Source organism: Myxocyprinus asiaticus, chromosome 12, assembly GCF_019703515.2.
Source record: "Myxocyprinus asiaticus isolate MX2 ecotype Aquarium Trade chromosome 12, UBuf_Myxa_2, whole genome shotgun sequence".
Taxonomy (NCBI): Eukaryota; Metazoa; Chordata; class Actinopteri; order Cypriniformes; family Catostomidae; genus Myxocyprinus; species Myxocyprinus asiaticus.
Genome location: NC_059355.1, coordinates 33,100,700 through 33,124,964, shown reverse-complemented (window position 1 = coordinate 33,124,964; position 24,265 = coordinate 33,100,700). Strand labels below are relative to the sequence as shown.

The window sequence follows — 24,265 nt, the reverse complement described above, 5'->3', positions numbered from 1 at the left end:
ATCCATTACAGACTCTTGTATACAAACTCCTGTGATGATGTGATGTGTCATTGTGACAGCCAGCGCATAGCATTAATGTAAATTCCTCTCTATATTTATAGAGCATACCGACACTTTTCCGAAAAAGTGCCATCTTATTTTGGTTCTCATGACATTGCAGATTAATTACTTATACTGTAGAATAATAATAATAATTTAAATTAGTCATGTAGAAAAGATTAGATTCTGGGGTCAAATCATCCTTGCAAGTGGTGGATGTCTTCAAGCAGCTATTTAGCAAATACGAGGCTGCTGATCCAAATGCATGCCTGATTTTCAGTGCTGAGATCGCCACCAGAAGCTTGAAAGGGACCAGAGAGCCTTTCACAATTTGACAACATTAAGGACTAAGAGCATGCTCTGTCAGTAAATCATGTATATGCTCCACTGCTGAATCATTGTACTACTCTGCATGCTAGACTGACTGAGAAGAAAAATATACCCATTCTGAAAAGTATTTCAATTTCATGGCCAAGGGCTACGGTTCTCTTTCTAGAACCAGCACTCAAGAGAAGCCTACCTTTTTCTTTGATTTGAAGACGTTACATCGAAACACATTGCTCTGTCCATCTCTTGCAATATAACTGAAGATCTTCAAGTCTTGAGAATCGTGTGATACATAAAATATCCTGTGAATTAAAACAAAAAAGAGAGGGGGAGAAAATGATATTAAGGAAAGAATGCTAAACACATTTGTTCTTTGTCTCATGTCATTCCAAGTCTATTTGCAGAATTTTTTTTCTTTCTGTGGAACACAAAATGCACATTTTTAAGAATCTTTATAGTGCTCTTTTCCATACAACCACGGTTCAAAGTGACCACGTCAGTTGAGCTCCAAAAAGGACATAAAATCATAAAAGCACCATTAAAGCGGTCCATGCGACTCTTGCACTTTATTCCAAGTCTTGTGAATCCACTATAGCTTTTATATGAGGATCAGACCAAAATGTTGTCATTATTTATTAAAAAATCTTCCCTGATTCCGCTCCCAAATGTCATCCATTATTTTAATCTGAACGTGGACACGTGCATGATTTCAGAGCTTCAGAAGAGGGAAAGATTATCAGTGAATAAAGCCTTTATTTCTGTCTTTTCCTCACACAAAGCTATATTATGTCTTCAGAAGACAATACAGTGCACAGCTGTATGATATTTTCATGGTGTTTATTTGTCCTTTTTGGAACTTTGTGGTGCAGCAAACAACATAAGATACTGAAGCACTATCAATTTTGTGTTGAGTACATTTACAGAAAAGTAAGCAAAACTTATGAACAAGCAGCATTGCAGATCAGACTGTGAAATAATAAATGAACCAGTTTAACAATTGACATCAAGCAACTGCAGATCAATTTTGCACTTGGCACAATACACTTTTAAAAAATGGTCAGAGAGAACGGAGGACTTTTTGTTCAGAGATTCATAAAATGACAATGCAGCTGTCAGAAGGCATCAAGGCTATTCCTGAGCAGAAAAATCCCTGAATGCCTTGTCGGGGATGAATAAAATACATCTATGTTAAAAGCAACTCTTTCCAAGGTTGGCCTACACAACATCAAGTGTTACAAAAATGATAAACAAATGGCTAGATTGGAAGACAACATACAGAATGATGCCTTCTCCAAGAGAAATTAAACTGATTTAATGCATTCCATTTGGGAAGAGGGGACTTGTATATATTTTTGCAATTCACTGAAGCATGACAAGCTAATTAAAAGCTTAGAATGGTTTCAGTGGGTTTTGTCAGACATTGAGAAATTGCAAAAAAAAAAAAAAAAAAAGCAGAGAGAGTACTGAAATCAGAGTTTAACATCTAGTAGGCTAAAGGCTCCTGCACACTTTATACGAATCTGAAGAACAAATTGGTGTGATGCCATTTAGAACAAAAAGTTTGTTTCGGTGGTTTGTAATAGCTTGATGGGGTGTACTTTCAGGAAAACTTCTTACCGGCTATTAAACACCTTTCTGCCATTGGCCAACATCATCGGTAGGTGTGACCTGGAGCTCAACCTACAGTACTTTGAGGCTGACAGCTAATTCAACAGCTAACTGATTAAGATCAGTCAACATGAACACACCGTCCTGTAGAGCTATTAGCAACCTGATACAAACTTACCTACATCTGTACAATCGTTCACACAAAGACACTTTCCAAGAACATATCATGTGATTTTATTTTTGTTTAATTAGTCTACAAAATGAATCAAATCTACTCAAGTGCCAATTCACTCGTGCATTCTGCAGCCGAAAGCCACACACATCTGCTCAAAGAGATGCCTATCATCATTGTCTTATTCTGCCTATTAACACTCTTTTATACACCCATTTTTGCAGTACTATCAGTGTCATCATAAATTACAATAACAGGGTGTAATAGGTGCATATTATGAATACAAAACGTAAGTATAAAAAATTACACATAATACTGCATATAGATTACTTTAAATAATCACTGAGTAGTTAATACAGCTTCTTTTACTGATCTTGTGTGGATTCTACTCAAAGAATGAGGTATGAAATCATTTATACCACATTTTAATGTCATATTAATTGATGTCTTCCAAGTGGTCTTTAGCATCCTCATATTTAAAGGGATAGTTCAAACAAAAATAAAAAAATTCTCTGATCATTTACTCACCCTCATGCCATCCCAGATGTGTATGACTTGCTTTCTTCAGCAGAACACAAAGATTTTTAGAAGAATATTTCAGCTCTATAGGACCATACAATGCAAGTGAAAGGTGATCAGACCTTTGTAGCTCCAAAAATCATATAAAGGAAATAAAGTAGTAATCCATAAGACACCAGTGGTTAAATCCATATATTCAGAAGCAGTATAATAGGTGTGGATGAGAAACAAATCCAAATTGAAGTCATTTTTTCACTCTAATCTACACGTTTACATCTGAAACCACTGATGTGGTGCCTGTTTAGTTTCATTTTCACATCTGAAAGTGAAAATTAAAGTGGAGATTTAGAGTAAAAAAAAGACTTAAATATTGTCCAGTTTTTCACCCACACCTATTATATTGCTTCTGAAGATATGGATTTAAACACTGGAGTCATATGTAGGCATGTGACTGTATTCGGTTATACGGTATATCACGGTAAATAACATGCACAATATTGTTATCATGGGCAATTCAAAATACCATAAATAATTCTAGATAACCTTTTGGCCAATTTTGTATTAATTTTTCTGATCGCAAAGTATTCCCCTCCCAACCCCCATCAATGAATCAAGATTCACAACTGTGTGTGCGTGACACAAATGACACGTGCACTCTGATGTAAACAAACCAGCGTGGAAGAAAAACGTGGCTGAAAGAGGAACACTGCCAAACCTTTATCTGCATTCTAATGGGCTAAGTCGAGGACAACACATTCGTTCATCCGCGGGACAATCATTGCGTTCAATTCAGCAAGATAAAGGTAAGTTGTGACAGTTCAGCTTGTTTTTCCAAACTGTTTTTGAAAACTGAGAGACAACACTCTAGGAGACAACTAGCTAAGTGACAACTACGACGACAAACAAAGTGAGCTCTTGTTCCCATTTGCAGATAATGTGTAGTTTGCTTTCTAGTGGCCAGAGAGTAGTTCGCTAAAACTCCACTTGCTACACACAGTAACGTTTGCGTCTCAAGTAACAACTAAAATACAGTTAGAATCAGATAACACTAAGTCCTGTAATTAATAACAGCAATGCGCCACATTGATGATTTCAATATTAATTTCAAGTTGGAACGCCACACAATCGTACATTGCCATACAGTGAGAGTGAACTTGCAGTTATTAAAGTTGTAGCTAGCATCTAGCTTTATTTTGGCAATTGGCTTGCTATCTAGAAAAAAAAAAAAAAAAACATGCATACTATTGTTGTAGCCTAGTAGCTGCCCCGATAAAATGAGTCTAGACTTACTTTAAGAATAGCCTCAACAAGACAAGGTCTGTCCTGATCTGTAATGATCAGTGGCCCAGTGGCAGAATGATTATTTAAATATTATAACATCAAAAAAGTTATATTTGACTTTGTATCTATGGTGTTGATGGTAGTTTTTAAATGTTCAAGGTTCTTTTCAAAGCTCTTTGTTATCAATTAATTTAAAGGCCAGTTTGGTATTGAAAGTGTAAACTATTTATTAAGAGAACAACAAAAAAAATTGTTTACCGTTCAAACAGTTTTTGTAATGCAATACCGTGATAATACCGTATATCGTGATAAAAGCTTCAGCAATTATCGTGACATAAAAATTTGATACCGTCACATGCCTAGACATATGGATTCATTTTACATTTCCTTTATGTGATTTTTGGAGCTACAAAGGTCTGATCACCATTTAATTGCAATGTATGGACCAACAGAGCTGAGATATTCTTCTAAAAATCTTTGTGTGTGTTATGCTGAAGAAAGAAAGTCACGCACATCTGGGATGGCATAAGGGTGAGTAAATGATGAGAGAATTTTCCTTTTTGGGTGAACTACCACTTTAAATGTACCTCTAAATGCCTCACACAGCAGCGTGGCAGTGTCTGTATGTTCGCAAACAGTATGCCGTTCTTTTTACCTCTGAATGAGGAACGAAGAAGAATTTCTTTGTAAGTGTGCTAGGGCCTTAAGAAGGCCTTAGAGAAATTCTTCTCTAAAGCCAATGTGCCCTTTTCAACTAACCCACTGTTACATATGCTTATCAAATATTTATTTACTAATCACCATGGTCTCCACTAGGATGAGTGCAGCCTCAAATGGCACACCTACAGTCTGTTTACTGACCGTCTGATGCATATCTAAGCTATATCATACAAGCAAAGAGTGCTGTTGTTTCGTACATCAGCAGAACTGTGATTGCGCCCTCATGCCGCAGGTAAAATGAACAACAGTACAATTGCGAATGTGATATTGCTTTTACACAACAGTTCAACTAATAAGTGAAGGAAAAACCAAGGAACATCCCAAAAATGTTCTTGTGAGTCAAACTAATTTCTTACACCATGGATATTGCTTAGAAGCTGTTGTTGCTTATTTGAACAATGTGCCCAAGCCTCCATTCCCAATTCAAAAGCATAACTTCATAACTACTAAAGACGGCTAGGGCTGTTTCTAAGTTATTGGTGTAACAAGGATGTGTGTAATGGATCCAGAACTCTACATTACATACTACAGACCTACATTATTGAGAATGTCAGCATGTTACATGTAAGAGCGTACAGATACATGATTGCAGTGTACTCTAAGGGAACCAAATCGACCCTGTAGGAAGCATGCACCTAGACTACAATCTCCTTAACTCTATTAACCTCCCACTCTGCTTAGGGGTACATTTTGATGTACAGCCCGGGACAGGTGGAAGAAGAGAAAGCTAAGAGAAACTCTACTCATTAATTTAATTTTCTTCTTTGCTGTTGACAGCTCAGGGAGACGCACCGCATCAGCAACAGGGATGTTCCTTGAATTATATGATTGCACGAATAATTACTTCAAAACGAATAACGGATTCATCCAAATAATATAAAAAATATTTGTATGACTGATTATCCAAAAGCACAAGGATAAAGTGACATTTTAAATAAACATATCCAAAATTACAACAAATTTATGAATCTGTGCAGCCAATATTTCTGAAGTGTAAACCTTATGAATGAAAATGCACACGTTGTGATTTCAGATCGGATGGGCGCGGTCTCGATCCCGTTTGAGGTCTCTGTTAACTGTGCATGTCTGGAGCTTGTCAAGTGTAACATTAACAAAATTCCATTTCTTGAAATGTCTATGCTAATTTATCACACGATTCTTAAAGTTGACCACATTTATATTCACATCAGCGATTAAGGTAATTATCTGGTTAAGACTTTATTCCGGAAAAAAGTTAAAATGCTCCATAAAGGTTTAAATGCTCCATAGAGTATTCATCTATTAGGAATAAGCTGAAACATGCTCTGTCTTTTTTTTTAGTTTTTGGTCTTCTTCTTTAAACTGTGCTAAATTTGAAAATGTTAAGTGTTCTTGAACTCTAGTAAGGCGCTATATAAACTGAACATTATTATTATTTAACTAAATAATGGTGTCCTATCATAAAAATTCCTGATAAACTTACGGGACTTAATGTTTGAATTTGTATTTATTATTCACTGCAAAATGTGTGCTTGACATTTCATATTTTGCTTGACACCTCTTGCCTCCAGAATAATGTTATTATACATGAACAAACACACAAAAATTCTGTTTCATGTAGATATTAATATATGATATACCAGGAGAAACATATTCCACAGTTAATATAACCTACAAATGTAGCTTCATCTGGTAAGAAAAAAAAAAAAGAATAAAATGATATTTTTTTTAAATAATAATTGTATTATAATAAATAATTATTATTATTAGGCTATAATTATGAAAAGACATATATAAGGCATATTTTATTAATATAAACTATAAATGTGAGAGTAACACTTAAAAATGGGCGTTTTATTTAGTTTGGATGCACTTCCGGTTTAAGCCCCCGCCCACATCCAAGTTCATAATTTTGTCATATGAACAGATACAAATACAGATAATGGCTTCACTGCACACCCCTAATCAGCAATTTGTGTGGATGACAAATGCTGTTTAAGAGCTTTTTCCCTGCCACTTTAATTTATCAAGTCTGAAAGCAAATGAGGAGCTGAAATATCTGCTGAGCATATGTAACGCCATAATAGGAGCACACCGAAATTACACTTCAAGAATTACATAGCATTATGTGACTGGTTGCTCGGCTTAATAAATGCCTGATTAAGCATCTAATGAGCACATCATACTTAATAGAAGGCAAAGTGGTCCTTTGTCATTGCCGTCTTATATAGCTTGCCTTGGACATGGGAATTATTAATTTATTAAGTAATGGAAATTATTTATACTCTAGGCAGGTGCACCCATTTAACACTGGCAAAATTGGTTAGAGTGCTGATACATTTGCATTATGATCTCAAAGTACTGATCCAAATGAAATGAATGGCAAAGTGCTGTGACTCTTGGGGACAGTTGGCTTACCTAAAAATGTGTTTGTCAAGGTCCCAGCATTTTACTGTACTTACCATAATTCATATAAATAGTGTTAGCTAGGCCTTTATTTACTCAACACTTAGACTAACAATTATTGAATTCACAATAACATTCTGTTCCATTTGATCTTGTATGCAAGTAGGGCTGCACAACTGGTAAAAATCATGTTGCAATTATTATGACAGCTGTTTTAATGTTTAAAAGGGTGTGCAAAACCAACATACTAGCAAGCAATGCCTTTTGTTCTCCAAATTAAGTCATGTTTTCCCATTGCTCTGCTGACAATAGAAAGAGTTACTCTTTAAGAGACATCTTAGTCTCTGGTCCTGTGGCAGCAGGAGCGTGGTCAAGTGTCCGTCCGCAGAGAGAGAAAGCTGTAAGGGCGCTTGCACCTGAGCTAGATTATCTTTAACACCTGTCTCTGATTCCAGTGAGCATGGGGAGAGCAGCATATAAGCAGCCACGCCACCAGCAGTGGAGGGAGAGAGTCTGGCACATGGAAGGCCACGGTGCTCCTGAAGCTGTTACATTTGATCTGTTATGTTTGTGAAGCTGATGTGTTTAAGTAACTATGTGCCTGTGAAGCTGATGAGTTTGTGAAGTTGTAAAGCATTGAAGTGGCCGATTAAAAGTCTTACCTGAGCCTGGAAAACCTGCTTCCCTGTGTTCTCCTTCCCTTCTGCTGTGAAGTTGTGTTACAGTTCCATTTTTGTTTAAAGGTGTCTCCATCCACTTTTTATTCCACTTAATATTATAAAATATTATTAATCAATATTAATATATATATTATATTATTGTAACACAATACTGACTTTTTTATTTTGGATATTCTATTTTTTTTTAAAGAATAATAATATATTTCTGCTATAATTTAAATCACTTTCACACGACACTGTAATATGGTCTAGTTTAACCCTTGGGTCTTTAAGCAGAACACCAAAGGAAGACCTTTGCATTTCTGGTTTTCTTAGTTTTCTCCAAAATGCTGTCAACTCATTCTCTGTCAACAAAACCCAGGTGTTGTCCTATTACATTAGATTTGTTAAGTAACTCGTAGCAGCAGAAAGTATTTCATTGTAAATAAAAAAAATAAAATGAACCTAGAGTGCTTTGCGTTCACAAATCACATTATACTGTAAGGGTACTGAACTGCTGACATACAGCAGCCAAACTCAAGACCACCTCTTGAGATGGAGTTTGTGTGCAGTGTACATATTGCGGATTGCTCTGAAGCGGGGAAAAAATGAATCAAATGTAAAAACAAACAAACAAAAGATTTGCAAATAGAATATAACAGAAGAACAGGGAGCCCTGCAACAGAAGGCATGGTCTCCACAGAGCCCCCCCACTGAATATTGAGTCGGTCTGGGATTACAAGAAGAGACGGATATAATTGATACAGCCGAAATAGATAGAAGAACTGCGGCAAATTCTCCAAGAAGCCTGGTACATCCTATCTGCCAACAACCAAGAAAAACTGTGTCCAGGTGTTCCTAGGAGAATTGGTGCTGTTCTGAAGGCAAAGGTGGTCACACCAAATATTGATATATATATATATATATATATATATATATATATATATATATATATATATATATATATATATATATATATATTATTTTACCTAAATACAGCATTTTGCGGTTTAATCACACTATGCAATCTTCATATTTAATTTTTATTCATTGTGCAGCAGCAGCCCTATATACAAGCCACATAAATTTGCTCCATTCCTACATCTTTTCCAAAGTCCACTGCCCCTCTGGTGAATCTTTCAGTGTGTTTCTGTAAGTGCAGTCATGGGATGAGAAATCTGAATTATTTATGCCTCTTTATTATACTCCTGTTAATATCACTAGGCCATTTTCCCTGGACCTGGTGCCAAGTTTCTGCTCATGGTGACAATAAAGGCATACAAATGTCACCATTGCTCTTGAGAAGGGAGGTAACAGCAGGCATTCTCACATATCCAGAGCTGACATAGCCCCAAACCTCTCATCCTAAAAGAGTCCCCACATACATGAGCCTGTCTCTTTAGCTTGCAATCCAACACACTCTCAGAAGCTGTTAAATGGCTCCTGGGGTAGCTACTCCTTGTTTACCAGACTCTTTGAGAGGAAATGATGGCTATCACTTAACTATGTACAAGTAATTATACTTAACTCAAGTTTTATCCTCAGATTACAATAAAATTGAAACAATTTTAGGGTGACAATTTATCCACAAAAAAATAAATAAAAATACCACCTGTTCTAATGAATCGCTCTGGAAAATCAAATCAATCAATAAAATGATTAAATGAAAGCGAATGGTGGTGATTGGGGCTGTGAGTGCCTAACATCTCCATTTGTGTTCAGTGCAAGAAAGAAAGTCATACAGGTTTGGAACTACTAAATTATTTTCACATTAGGGTGAACTATACCTTTAAGTCCACTAAGTTAAAATTAATGTGTTTTCAAATTATAGGCCTCCATTCGAAAGGTATTTGGGACAAAAGACCAACCATGGACACCATTTGCTTGCTTAATTCCTGCCAGATAGAAATAAATATTGTCATGACATGTCAGCCGCCTCATTCAATGAGTCAGCAGACTGAATGGGCATGTTGTCAAGTTCAAGCAGCAAATTTCAGCGAAGATGATTATTGTGTTGTGATTGGGCTTGGAGAGGGGCTTATACACAAGCAATATGTATTTGAAGAGGACATGGGAAGACACAGCCAAAGAGAGCATATTTCAAACTGCACATTTACACACATTACAAACAGCACACACATATACCGTTATCTTCAGTACCGTTACATAAGAAACAACTGTGTTGCTCAAGGCTTTTCAATGTATTTTCAAATAAAGCTCTTGAAATCAAGCCTAGACTAACTTTAAAGATTTGAACATTCTACAGAAACATGGGTGAAAGAGAAAAAGAAAGAGAGAGAGAGATGTGTGTCTGTTGTCGACAAAATGGGAGGAAAAAAGACAGGGCGCTGACACAGCCTTTTAAACTTTTCATTAGCAAAGCATTACAATGCTATCACAAGCTGTAAAAACAGCTGGCTTTCTCTTTAACTTCTGCTTCATTCCAGCACACACCCCTTAAGACTCTTGAACATGTGTTTTGTCAGGGAGCTTGGCCTAGCAGTTTGGACATGTTGAGCCCTGATGCTCATGTGAGCACCCAAGTTCTTGTGTAATTTCTTGATGTCCTTCTCCCCATAATTTCATGTCCTCTCTCTGTTTTCCCTATAAATAAAGTGTCAAAAAAGCCCAAACAAAAACAAATACTCTTTTACAGCATGTTTTCCTAATTCACTGCCACTGCAATTATTAATGCATCTAGATAATGACCACTAAAAGAAAACCCATAAAATACCTATTGATCAAATGCTCCAATATTATTCCTTCTACTGCCGTCACTCTCCTGCATTCAACAAAACCACCAATGCCACACATACACTTTAAATTAGATAGGTCAAGACACACATGCCACTTAAATGGCCATTCTTTAAGAGGAACAGATTAGAGTAAGTACAGTAATCACATTTGTCTTTCCTTACATCGCTTTTAATGAACTTTAAATGAATGTGTCTAGTACGCAGTGACAGGGAAGTAAAGGGGGAGGAAGGCGAGAGGAATCTCAATCTCAGTGTCGTAAGCTGCCAAGCAGGTCAGTAATTAAGAGTCAACTGTTCACTCCTCTGAGCTCCCACTGACACATCTAATGAGACCTCTCTCTGGCCTCTTCGCTTCTGGAAATCTGCAAGCACACACAACTGTATTCATCTGAAGATAGATGGTGTCACCCACTTCAAGAATGTCAGTTAAAACCTCACAGAGAGAGAAAAAAAGAGCGAGCAAGATGAGTATAAAACATTAAAATGAGAGACTTAAGTTGTCAACTTTCACTGTCAATTCAGCCAGACAAGCCAAAAAACAATGGTGCCAAAAACCTGGACACTTTTGGATGTTTAAAAATGTCTGGATGTCCTTGCATTAGATACATAATATGAAACCAGGTGGCATCTGCAAATAAATGATGCTAGACCTTTTCTTATAACATATCGATTCATTTTTTCAATTACATTTAACCAGCTGGTCTCAATGTCATTTTTAGTGGATGTTCAAAGTAAGTTCCTCTCAAGTTCACACAGGTATACTAGTAATGTAACGGCAAGTGGAGTTCATCACATTATCTATGAAAATGTTTTATAAAAATCAACAACCAGAATATGTCCTCATACTTTGTCTTGATTTTAAACACTGTTATGTTTTTTTATAATTTAAAAAAAAGCTTGAAATGTGAAATTGTGCTATGCTTTTTTAAAATAACTGAATAGGCCTCTTAAGCTCAAATAGGAATTAAGGATCTACAAAACACAGACATTAACGTGGTCAAGCTATGTTCCTTGTATTTACAAATTCACTCGAGGCCCGAGTATACTTCGGTTGTCTGCATTGCTGATTGCTCTGCGCACAGTATGCGTGATGCAATTTTCGTCATTAGCACCATCTGTACGGCCCAGATGGTCTCGACCTGCAGACGCATCCCTCGTCTGTGAGTATCGTTCGTGCATGCACCAGCCATTGACTGTACTAAAAGAGTATCACAAAACAGTTGTGGTGGGCATGCGTCGAACGCATTTGTATTCGCTCATGGTCAGAAGTACACTCAGAAAGGCAATGCGGTTGGCCAGGCGCAATCCGATCCGGAATGCAAAAAACGAAGTACTGTATACCCGGACCTTTACCCACAAGTCTGAGAGGACAAAGAGCAGATATTGGCGCAGTCTTAAAAGTCAACATAAAACAGCATTTACACTCCATTAAATGTCAGGCATCTGAGTATTTCCAACTGAAACAGATTTAAAGCAGGACTTGATTTAATCCATTAGGAATTGGATTGAATTAGATTAGCGTTGTTACAATACCAAAATTTCAGTAGTCGGTACTGATACCAGTGACATTTAACAGAATAACATGCTAATATGGTAATGTACAATTGTAAACACTTTTTAAGCCAATTTAAAAAAAGTTAAATTTCAATGCAATTAATAAATTAATATTAATGCATGTTTCCTTCACGTGTTTCTCAATTAAGTATGCATTGTTTTCCATTTTATTTTATGTTTCAGAATTCTGTTTTAAAGTTTAATTTCATTTTATAATAAAAATGTTATCTAATCAAATTAATTCTTAAAACTTTTAACAAATTAAAATAGAACAATTAATTTTACCCATTCCATTGCATTTTTTAAAACAAAGTTTTATTCAGCGCAACAGCACTCTTGCTTGTGATATTTTGCTTAAAGCTGCACAGAACTTTGTGCTCTCTGTGGTTGAAACTTAAAATTGCAGGGAATTTGCAGAAGAACACCAAGTTAGTTCTACACAGATGAATCTAATAATTTGAGTTTACATGGATATCGCCTGTGTGTGACTGGGAGATATTCAGAGCTGGAGTCATAATGTTCTATTTTCATGTTGATATTATGTGATTCTATTAATGATAAAAAGCTAAATATTACTTGCTTTGATAAAGATAAACAACACTAGTATTTACATACTTTGAATCAATGAATGAATGATATGTACACTTATAGCGCTTTTCTGACACTACACTCTTTTGCACAGCACTTTGCATAGAGAACAGGGGACTCTCCACAACCACCACCAGTTTCCAGTATATTTTAATATGATTATTCAAGTGTTTTATCTACTATTAATGTTTGTATTGTAATACACTTATCAATTTAAGAGGTGAAACTCGTGATATGGCTGATATGAGTTAAATGGAATACTTTATTATTTATGTTATATTGTACAGCCTCAGTTGGTAATGTAAAACCATAATACTACAATAGTATGTCAATGCACTGCACCCAATAACATTGCAAACTAACGAAGATTTAAGAATGATGGGGATGAAATATACTTTATTAAACATGAAAATAATATACAGAAATATCCAATATAAAAATTGTAACACCACACTTAATCATTTCTTTAGGAGTAAAGTTATAATAGATAGATGGTTACACACTAAACAAATTAATATGTACATTAAAATGCAATGAAATTGGTACATTTTAAACAACTTGAGATGATTATACATTACTTTTCATGGGGAACTACCTAATGGTAACTTGTACCTATAGTGGCTTTTAAACAGACAATCTGCTAAAAGGACAATAAGTGATGGCTTGTGCATTTCTGCGACTGAGAAAATAGTAGCACACAAAGATGGGTTGTTTGGAGGAAAATGGGTGAGGTTTGCAAGCCGAAGAACACCATCCCCACCGTGAAGCATGGGGGTGGCAGCATCATGTTTTGGGGGTGCTTTGCTGCAGGAGGTACTGGTACACTTTACAAAATAGATGGCATCATGAGGAAGGAAAATTAAGTGGATATATTGAAGCAACATCTCAAGACATCAGCCAGGAAATTAAAGATTGGTTGCAAATGGGTCTTCAAAATGGACAATGACCCCAAGCATACCTCCAAAGTTGTGGCAAAATGGCTTAAGGACAACAAAGCCAAAGTATTGTAGTGGCAATCACAAAGCCTTGACCTCAATCTGACAGAAATTTGTGGGCAGAACTAAAAACGTGTGCGAGCAAGGAGGCCTACGAACCTGACTCAGTTGCACCAGTTCTGTCTGGAGGAATGGGCCAAAATTCCAGCAACTTATTGTGAGAAGCTTGTGAAAGGCTATCCAAAAAGTTTGACCCAAGTTAAATAATTTAAAGTCAATGCTACCAAATACTAACAAACTGTATGTAACATTCTTACCCACTGGGAATGTGATGAAAGAAATAAAAGCTATAAAGCAGTGATCCTAACTGACCTAAGACAGGCAAAGTTTTCTACGATTAAATGTCAGGAATTGTGAAAAAAATGAGTTTAAATGTATTTGGCTAAGGTTTATGTAAACTTCTGACTTGAACTGTACATCGAGATCGGTTAACACAGAAGTACTGTTCAATTCATACGAGCATGACAAGCAACATAAGCTTCAACAACCCTAGCAGACAACATATCCAAGCATTATAGCAAGTAAAGAACTTCGGCAAACAGTTAACAAATAAACATGCATCCAGATTGCTGTGATGCTATCCTGAACTATGACAGTGACTGACTGAACAGAACAGCGTAGTTTCCCCAGTCAGAACACATGACAATAGGTACCTCTTTTCTGAGTTTACAGACATGACATAATCGTAAATGCAAATATATTTTGTAGGCTTACTGTAGTGAATCAGGATAAGGAAAGGGCATTATTTTGCACACTTATATACTCAATCAATAATGGCATTTTGTTCATTTTTAACCAAAAATATCTTCCATAGTGCAACAGTTATAATAATAATAATAATTACAATTATTATTTAATTATTATTGTTATTATTACTATAGTGAATATTAAATTTTACTATACATTTGTAATATATTTCAATTGCAGGTGTCTAGCTTTCATTTTGATTCAAGCTTTTATTTCGATGTGTGTTTTTGACAGAAGCTTGACTTCCAGATAAGCAATATGCAACATGGTGTAGTGTGATAATTAAAGGGCAAACGCTGTGATTTAATTAAACAAATGTACAGTCTACATGTGCTGCGCACTTCATAGTGGATAAGTACTCTGCTCCGTCATCTCCTACAACTCACACATTCACTTTAAAGCACACAGCTCATACAGACTAAGATTGCAGCCTTTTGTGATTTTATAATCACAAAAGGATATCTAATGATTTTAATTTGATTACTTGTGCATTCATTTTTCCTCAAATATGTCAAATTTGTGTGTGAGCATTTGGAAGCAATTGTAAGTCACTGGTACTGCAGAAACACTGGTACCGTTACATCTTTTTGTATTTTAGTTTCGACTTGGTACAGAAGTACTGGTGCTTTTGACATCCCTAGATTGGATCGTGAAAAATACCAGTGTTCCATTCCAGGATGATGCCAGTTACAAGAAAATAAGTTTGCAGTCGAATGTGGAGGACGACAACCCTTAAATTGTGCACAATAAGACTGAATCATGCACAATGAGACAAAGTATTGAGTATTAATAAAAGTAAACAGTTTTGATTTCATGACAACTTCAAACTTCAAGTTTCAGTGGGGCAAAGTTTGTTAATTCAGACATGAAGATGTAAAGAATATGCAATCCCAAATCTGAGCTGCATAATTATAACAAACTGAATTGAGAGGTCGGCCGAGGATCAAAATGTGTGGGATATTTGGATTTCATGTGCAAACCCCGAGGTTAGGTTTGTGAAACTAGTTAAGTCACACAAATGTTCTGGAGGTGTGTATGTTGTGTTAAGAGTTCTCAGGGATGCTGTCTCTTCTAAAGTAATACCTTATGACTTTCCAAGCCTCCTGGGATTAAGTTTAACACTGAATGGCAGAGGACAGACATCCTTCGGTCTTTGCAATAACCTCTGCCGAGGGCAAATCAGCCTCCGTGTCTGCTTTATCAACAGCTATTCAGACTATTCTGACAGTAATCACACACAAGCAAAAGGACGTGCTCTGCACAATTCATTAGCCACACCTTGCACCCTGCATGGCCTCCGGTGGCTCATTTAGAAGACCAATGTGGTGGACTTTTTATGTATACATGGAATATTGGATGCAACGCTACAAGCTAAATGTGCTCCGAGATTAACTTTAGGCAAACAGGAGCATGGATACAGCACTAAAGAAATCAGCTATCCGTCTGGCAGGTGAACTGATAGCTTTCATCTGTGACTTTCCTTAAGGAACATATAGAACAACAACAGTAGTTCAGTCCTTTCCTCACACATTAGGAGTATGTAGGATATTTCTAAAAGAATACTAAACAAGTGTGCTGGGGAGTAAATATCAAAGTAGCGACGCAAAAATGACTAACTTGACTACATATTTCAACAGCGTGACAGTAGGGAAGCTATTTTCAGTAACAAGTTACTTTTGCCAAATAGTAACAGTATAGCGTCTATATCTTTTTTTTTCCACACTGGATTGTGCATGCAGCAATACAACCGAGATAATAAGCAAACACGCAAATCTAACTGTCCTCTCTATCTTCTGTAATTTTCAAGACCAAATAATTTTAGTGAATACGCTTTTTTTAGATGGTTCATATAAATGAATCCGTTAAAATAAACAAATAACTTATCTGTAGTGGTGTAAAGTCCAATTTATGTTAGTGAATTTGTTCGTTCAGACAGTTCATACAAATGAACCAGTGCCTGGTTGCACAAAAGTTTTTCCCATAAGTATAACACTTAAAGCGTGAGTTCCCCTTACCCAAGGGAATGACTTGAGAGTGTTGCATATAATCCCTTAGACACTTTTCTTAGGTAAGGGAAACCATTAAGGGATTTACTACAGTGAGCGAGATTTTACCGTAATAAAATTCCACTGTCTGCCAACTTTCAGATGATCGGAAATGTCCTGACCCACACTTGGGCAATTTTACCACACAGAAAATATTGTAACTTTTTTAAAGTTAAAGTTTTTATTTTAATTTTAAAGACTATTAAAGTTTCTCAGTTCTTTTCAGTATGCACCAATCACAGTCGTTTTCTATTAATGCACAAATATTTTTTCAAACTCATTTTCTGGAGGATACATGGGCAGATTTTCATTTGTATCTGATGTACAATCCTCAAATTTAATCGATCTAACCACTTTTTTGTGTACACATTTTTTGCTTTGGAAATGTCCTGAGTTTCTCATGCAGACCAATTAATGGAGGATTCTGCTTTTACAGCTGGCCAGTGCCCTTTTGAGAAAGACACCTTTGAAAGACTGTGCGAGGTAGGGGTGGACTAGAGGTGCAAGATGTTAAGATGCTTGTATAACTGTGCAGAGGACTGATTGCAATCCCAAATTAAGAATATTAGTGGTAGTCAGTGGGTGAAGGATATTCAAATTTTCGATATAGCGATATAGTGGTATGATTTTAATTTATCCATTTGTACGGTTTATAAAGATGCAGAGAGCAGACAATACTGGGCACACTTCTGTTTTGTGTGTGTTCCTATTAGATCGCCCTCCAGCTTGTTAGCGATTTCTCATATTGCTTGACCGTCAAATCTCCTGCAACAGTTTTTCTAAGGCTAAAATGGTCTAAACTGGGTTCTCCCTATCGTGAAAAATTTGCCTTGGCACACCATACTCTTCAATTGGTTAGAAACCTCGAAACTCTTAACCTATACTAAAGGCAAAATTTTCCTAACCTTAAAAAATACTTAAGAAAATGGCAGTTAAGGGGCTTTATGCAACACAATGGTTTTTAGGGAAATCGTTAGGGATTGTGACGTTTTACCTATAAAAACCATTAAAGCTAGGGTGTGCAATCTTTTCCAGAATTTTTTTTTGTTTTTTGTTATACTGGTTGAAAGTCTCTTCACATCCTGACAGCAATCAATAATTTAAGTGGTCTAAATGTAAAAAAATTTAAATTATAATAATTATATATATATATATATATATATATATATATATATATATATATATATATATATATGTACGCGAGTTGGCGGCATTCTCGCCCTTCACCGAAGTGAAACGGATGCCGCTGAACCGGGGCGGGTGCCCGGCGAACTGAATCGCGTAGCCGAGTCGGATGGTCCTGGCCAACCACCGCGACGGGTTGGAAAGTGCTAGCCACGCGTCCAAGCTCCGGGCAAGGGGCACTAAGGGGACAAACGCGTTTAATGTACCTGTGGGTGGGGCCTCACGGCGGGAGGGAGCAGGGGATGCCACGTCGAGGATCCTCGCTTCGTCTCGAACTCGTGGCTGCGCTGAGGGAACCCTTGAAGCACTTACCTTTCTCCATGTACCCGGTGTCGGTGGGGGGGGTCGGCGACGGGGGAGGAGGGCCTTTTTGACCATCCTCTTAGTCCGTCACAGCCACCTGGCCGTGGGTGTGAGTGTGGTGCGACCGGACGCGTGAAGGTGGGGGGCCCGTGTTCGCGGTGTCTAAGTCGCAGGTGCTCAGTGCCCGGTTGCCGTGATAACGGCGGTTGTAAACACTGGCTATGTGACCTACAGGGAGTGAGGAAACTGCTCTTTTATTGAGAATGTGGGTACCGCAGCCCGTTCGGGGTGCGGCGAACATAAAAGAAAAGGAAACCAAGGATTTACCACACGGCCCTCCACCGGGGGATGGAGTGGTCTGGATACCAGCTCCGGGTTTGCAGCAGACATCTCGCTCCCTGGGTCGTCTGTCTCAGGGGCGCTTAGGAGCCTTCCGGGTCCTCGTGCTGGCCCGCGAGGCAGGGGGCGTCAACTTCCCGCGGGGGGCTCAACGCTGGCACCGAGAACTGGGCACGAGCTGAGGCGGAGCCGCCTGGGCTTTTGCCGCCACAGGGGGACGTCCTCGGAGAGCAGACGGGAAACGGGATCTTGAGCCACGCCGGGGCAAGGTGTGTTGTATAGCCTCTGTCTGCTTCCTCACCGCCGAAAACTGCTGGGTGAAGTGCTCGGCGGTGTCGCCGAATAGGCCGATCTGGGAGAAGGGGGCGTTGAGAAAGCGAACCTTGTCCGCGTCCCTCATCTCGACCAGATTCAGCCACAGGTGGCGTTCCTGGACCATGAGGGTGGACATCGCCAGCCCGAGTGCTCGCACCATGACCGAGGTCGGTGACCGAGCACAGCTCCTGCATCACATCGGGATCAGGACTACCCATGTGCAGTTCCTTTAGTGCCTTGGTCTGGTATACTTGCAGGAGGGCCACGGCATGCAGGGCATGTGAGCATCGCCCTGAACCCAGGAACCAATCATCTAGCCGCGAGGGCTCAGGGGAGGGTGGAAGATTTTTAAGAATCAGACTGATCCGGGCTTGTGTCATGGTTCCGTATAAACTTCTAACAAAAGTGGAGCCAATTCTGTAGCATAAAATCTAAAAAACTCAGCTGCAAGACCATCTGGCCCCAGAGCCTTGCCTGTAGGCAAGGCCTTAATTACCACGTCAAGCTCCTCCAAGGTTATCTCAGAATCAAGAGAATATTTTTGCTCAGTCGTCAATTTAGGGAGTTCTAATGGTTCCACAAAGTTTCTAATATCCTCATCAGTAGACGAAGACGTGGAACTATAAAGATCAAGACAGAATTCTTTAAAAGCATTATTAATATCAATGGCTGAGGTAAATATTTCACCAGCAGCAGATTTCACTGAGGCAATGGTAGAAAAAGACTCTCTCTGTTTTATATATCTAGCCAAAAGCTTCTCTGCTTTGTCCCCTGACTCAAAGTATGACTGTCTTGCCCTGAATAGACAAAACTCCACTTTCCACGACAAAATAGTATTATATCTGTATTTCAATCGGGTCAATTCTCTGAGGCCATCAGACGACATTCGGTACTTCAGCTCTGCCTTGGCACTTTTAATATTCCCTTCCAACTCCACGAGTTCTCGTGCTTTGGATTTTTTGTTGAATGAGGCATACTGTATGATCCGGCCCCTAAGAACTGCTTTAAGTGCCTCACCCACAGAGGATACTGAGGACCAGTTGGTCTCCATATAAACTTTGATTTCAGTCTTTAACATTTGTTGGAAAGTCAGGATTTTGCAAAAGGGATACATTAAAGCGCCAACTATATGATTTATTTTTCTCTGTGTGTGGCAACATCTCTAAACTCACCAGGGCGTGGTCTGAGACTAAGATGTTTCCAATTGAGCAATCAACAACAGATGAAATGAGGGACTTAGATATAAAAAAAAATCTATTCTAGAATAAATCTTATGAACTGATGAAAAAAATGTATAGTCCCTACCAGATGGGTTCAAAAGTCGCCAGATATCTGCAAGACCAAGGTTTTTACACATCCTGAGAAGCGTCAATGTTGCTCTAGGGGGCTTACACACTTTTGCTTCACTATGATCAAGGACTGAGTCCATCAAAAGATTAAAATCTCCTCCCAATATTATATCATGAGGGGTGCCAGCGGCTTGCAACATCCCTTCAAGATCTATAAAAAAAGCCCTGATCATCAGCGTTAGGTGCGTAAATATTAGCCAAAATCAACATTTGCCCCTGAATTTCTCCTAAAACAATAATAACTCTTCCTAATTTATCTTTACCCTGTTTAAGACATTTGAATTGTAGATGTTTATTTATCATTATAATGCCTCCCCTGCTCTTACTTGAGCCAGCACTAAAGAAACATGTCCACCCCATATCTTCCCAAATTTTTCAGCTTCCTGTGGGGAAAGACGCGTTTCTTGAAGAAACACTATCATATTTCTTATGCTTAAGAAAATAAATAACCTTCCTTCATTTTATGGGGTGCCCCAACCCATTCACATTCCATGTGGAGAGAGATAACCTACTCATATTAACATCTGACATATTGATCTAATAATAAATATTAAAAAAAACATTGTGTGTCAAAAACAAGATTATACAGACCACATTCCCCATTAATGCAACAATCAAACCCCGAACTTCCCCCTGAACAAAACAAACAGAAAAAAGAAAAACTTGTGTTTTTCATAACAGAAAATACTTTGTAAAACAGACCCCAGCCAACAGGCAGAATAAACACAAAGAACATGTAGATTCATTCACAGAACTGTCTTGAAGGTGTGACGTAATCAATCTAATGTCCCTTAAAAATACTCCATAAAACAAACTCCAGCCAACAGGAGGCATAAGCACAAAGAACGAGCAGATTAATCCACAACTGTCCCAAAGCAGTGTTATTCCACAAAACAAACTCCAGCCGCTAGGCAGAACCAGCACAAAAAGAAACAAAACAGGCGTCCCGGTTCCTCAGATGATCAAGTGTGTATTGAACATGTCAAATTCACTCGGAGGCCACGTGAAAAAAAAATACACCATGACTTAGTCCATCAACTTTATAAAAGATGTCTGTGGCAGCGGGGGCGTGGTCAAGCATCTCTCTGGAGAGAGAGAAAGTGGTAAGGGCGCTTACACCTGAGTTAAATTATGTCTAACACCTGTCTCTAATTTCAGTGAGCACGGGGAGAGCGGCATAAAGAGAGCCACACCGCAGCTAGACGACAGAGAGAGCCTGGGCAGCAGAGACCCAAGTGTGAAGTGAAGAGTTTATTATTGAAAAGTTGAGAGTTTATTTTGTGAAATAGTTTGTGTATTTTTTGACTAACTTAGTGAACAACATAATGTGTATATCTGTCGCAGAGAGGAAAATAAAAACCCTTACCCGAACCAGGAAATCTGCTTCTCGCCTCCTCCTTCCACTGAGAAGTGTTACACCGTCCTCTTTGTGAGCATGTAGATATTTTGCGGTCATCCATAGTGTCCATTCTCAATCTAGCCAGGAACTGGTGTAAAAGCGATCTTCCGTCAATGCAAAAGTTTCTTGGAGTGTCATGCAACAAAACAAACTCCATCCACTAGGCGGAGATAACGCAAAAAGATACAAAAATGGCACCCAGCTTCCTTAGACAGTCGAGTTATGTACAGCGAGTCAGTCCACTCACATAAGAAACGCTTAATAGATTACTCACCCATATATTCTATGAAGACCAGTGCCTGCCTAGGGCATAAAAATACTTTGCGACCGTCCTTGGTGTCTATTCTCAGTTTGGCCGGAAACATCAGTGCAAAAGAGATCTTCCCTTATTGTAAGAGTTTCTTACATTCCTTGAACCGATCGCGTTTCTCTCGTCGAATTCGCAAAGTCTGGGAACAAGAAACTATTGTGATTCTTCCAAGAAAGTTTTCCTTTGCTCCTCGCCTGGCGTAACACAAGATCTTTATCGGATGATCTCTGATAAAGCTCGCTCGATTTTAAGTTTATGGCCTGTTATGTCAAGCAGACTCGGGAAGAGTTCATCCAGGAATTTCACCATATCTCTGCCCTCTTCATGCTCAGGAATTCCAACAATCCATATATTGTTCCTTCGGTTCCTATTTTTGAAATCTTCCAATTTTTCCAAAATGTGTTCAAAGTCTGTTTTGGACGCGGGCGGATTAGCGGATAATTCCCTTTCCAATGACTCCAGATAATCGATCCTTTTCTCAACTTCTGCCACTCTTGTGACCATGGAATTTTGTTTCCATCGGCATAATCGATTGCCGTATTACAGCGAGAACCTCCAAGTCAGCAACAACCTTCGTCAGCGTCACCGAGATGTTGGACAGTTGACGCTGGATTTCTTCTCCCGTCGTGCTTTCCAAAACGAGTCACCAGTCTGCAGGCCTATCAGAGGCCTCAGCTTGAGCACATTAGTGTCTTTTAATGTCTCCAGAGTCTGAGGATTTTGACTTCTTTGCCATGTTTACCTCAAAGAGCAAATATGTAACTGGGTGTATCGAATCTCACCGGATTATAACATGAAAATAATTAAAAACCTAGCAAAGTGCGCAGAGCTCGTGGCTCACACGTCTGCTTCTCGCATGGCGTCACATGTCCTCTCCAGCTCAGTAGGTCCTTAAAATGCAAGTGAATGGAGATTTCTCTTTTGAAGCTCCAAAAATCACAGACAGTCAGCATAAATGTCATCCATACAACACCAGCTGTTAAATTAATGTCTTCTAAAGCGACACGATCGCTTTTGGTGCAAAAAAGATAAATATTTAAGTGCTTTTAAATCATGCTTCCGGTCGGCAGTGGTACGTGCATATGACGTAATCGCATTGGCATTGTAACACACGATAACTGACGCATGTGCGACAAAGCCGGAAGAGCAGCGCTGTTTACAACTGTGTAGGAGGAACGCTGTACAGAAGTTTTGTTGGTTTTGGTTTAGATCTGTATTTGTATCTGTTTCTTTACTCACAGTGGTGTGTTTGTGTGCTTATCCTGGCTGTCTCAACTGAGAGGAGAACGTGAGATTATTTCTGTATCATGGCAACGGAATACATCACACAAGAGACCGCTTGGACTCCACCCTCTCGTGAAGCTTAACGGAGGCGATGGTTTATAGTTTAAGTACTTAAATATTGATCTTTTTCACACCAAAAGTTTTTAGGGTATCGCTACAGTTTATAACTATGCTTTTGACTCAATTATATAAAACATGATCTTTTCTGGTTTTACTTGTGTAAATGATTACTTATTCACACAAAAACAATTAATATAGTATTTAGTATACATTTATATCTTCACTTTCATGTTTAATGCCAACCTAATTGAGCTTTTAATTTTTTTATGCCAGATAAATACTGTTCTGATTGCAGAATTGAATTAAATAACTGGACCATTAAATATTTCAAAAGCTTTACTTCCTAAAATAGCTTCAATGTAGATATGTATTTCTGTCAGTAGCTTGTATTGTAACTAACTACTTTTTCAAAAGGGTAGTCCTTGACTGTAGTTTAAATACTTAAAGTTGGGAGTAGCTTGAAGCTACAGTTTCAAATTAGCTTAACCATCGCTGTAAACAAACCATCACAGAAAGATCTTTTAGAAGAATAATTGATAATGGGTGGTATACAACATGAAATGAAATTGACTTTTTATTAGGAATAACATGATGCAAAACAACATAACAGTTCTAAAGCCATGTCACAGTAGGAGAAACACTGCATGACAAAAGCTATGGCATTTTGTATCAATTCCAGTCAGCCAGTATGTCAGCAGTTTTCTTGTTGGCCTTCCTGAGTCCAATCTGCTGATGAAAATGTCTGCTGAATACCAAACATCAGATTTATTGTAGAGCACCAAGATCATCCCACAATGCTGTCTGACTGATGCTTATGAGACACCTGCAATTCAAACCTACATTTCTGAAATGTCATTTTTTTTTTCCACTAAATTTCAAAAGCTTTTGTGGGACATCTCGCTTACCACAAAATTGTCCATAAAATTATCTCCAGGCATCTATAGGGCCACGTTAAGACTGCTGTTTGGCTGCTCTATGCCACCTTCATATTCTGGGTTAAGACACTATAAAGTATAAAAAGCCATATTAAAATATGCCAGTTCTGTCTCACCTCACTCCCTAGTATCAGAGATGGCTCTGATGCTGCTTTGGTTATATGTACTGTGAATGAAATGTTGTTGTCTTGACAATCAGCACGCTTTATTTACTGTCCGTTCACTCAACTGTGTGGGAGAATCAATCAAGCAGTAGCCATAATTGAAATGTCTAGCAATAAACTGAAAAAATGGATAGTAATGTAAGGGACAACAATGTATTGTATATGGTGCTATTACAGGGAGACTTCAACTTTGTGGTCTACAGAGATAAAAAAAAAAAAAAAAAAAA

At 38.2% G+C, this 24,265-nt stretch overlaps 1 protein-coding gene across 1 annotated transcript in view; it reads right to left on the bottom strand.

The window, feature by feature from the left end:
• Positions 1 to 24,265, bottom strand: part of LOC127449267 (carboxyl-terminal PDZ ligand of neuronal nitric oxide synthase protein-like) — a 167,178-nt gene that overhangs the window by 78,206 nt on the left and 64,707 nt on the right. Inside the window, exon 5 of the mRNA XM_051712588.1 lies at positions 560 to 668. Coding sequence (XP_051568548.1) covers positions 560 to 668 — 109 coding nt within the window. The remainder of the gene's footprint in view (positions 1 to 559; positions 669 to 24,265) is intronic.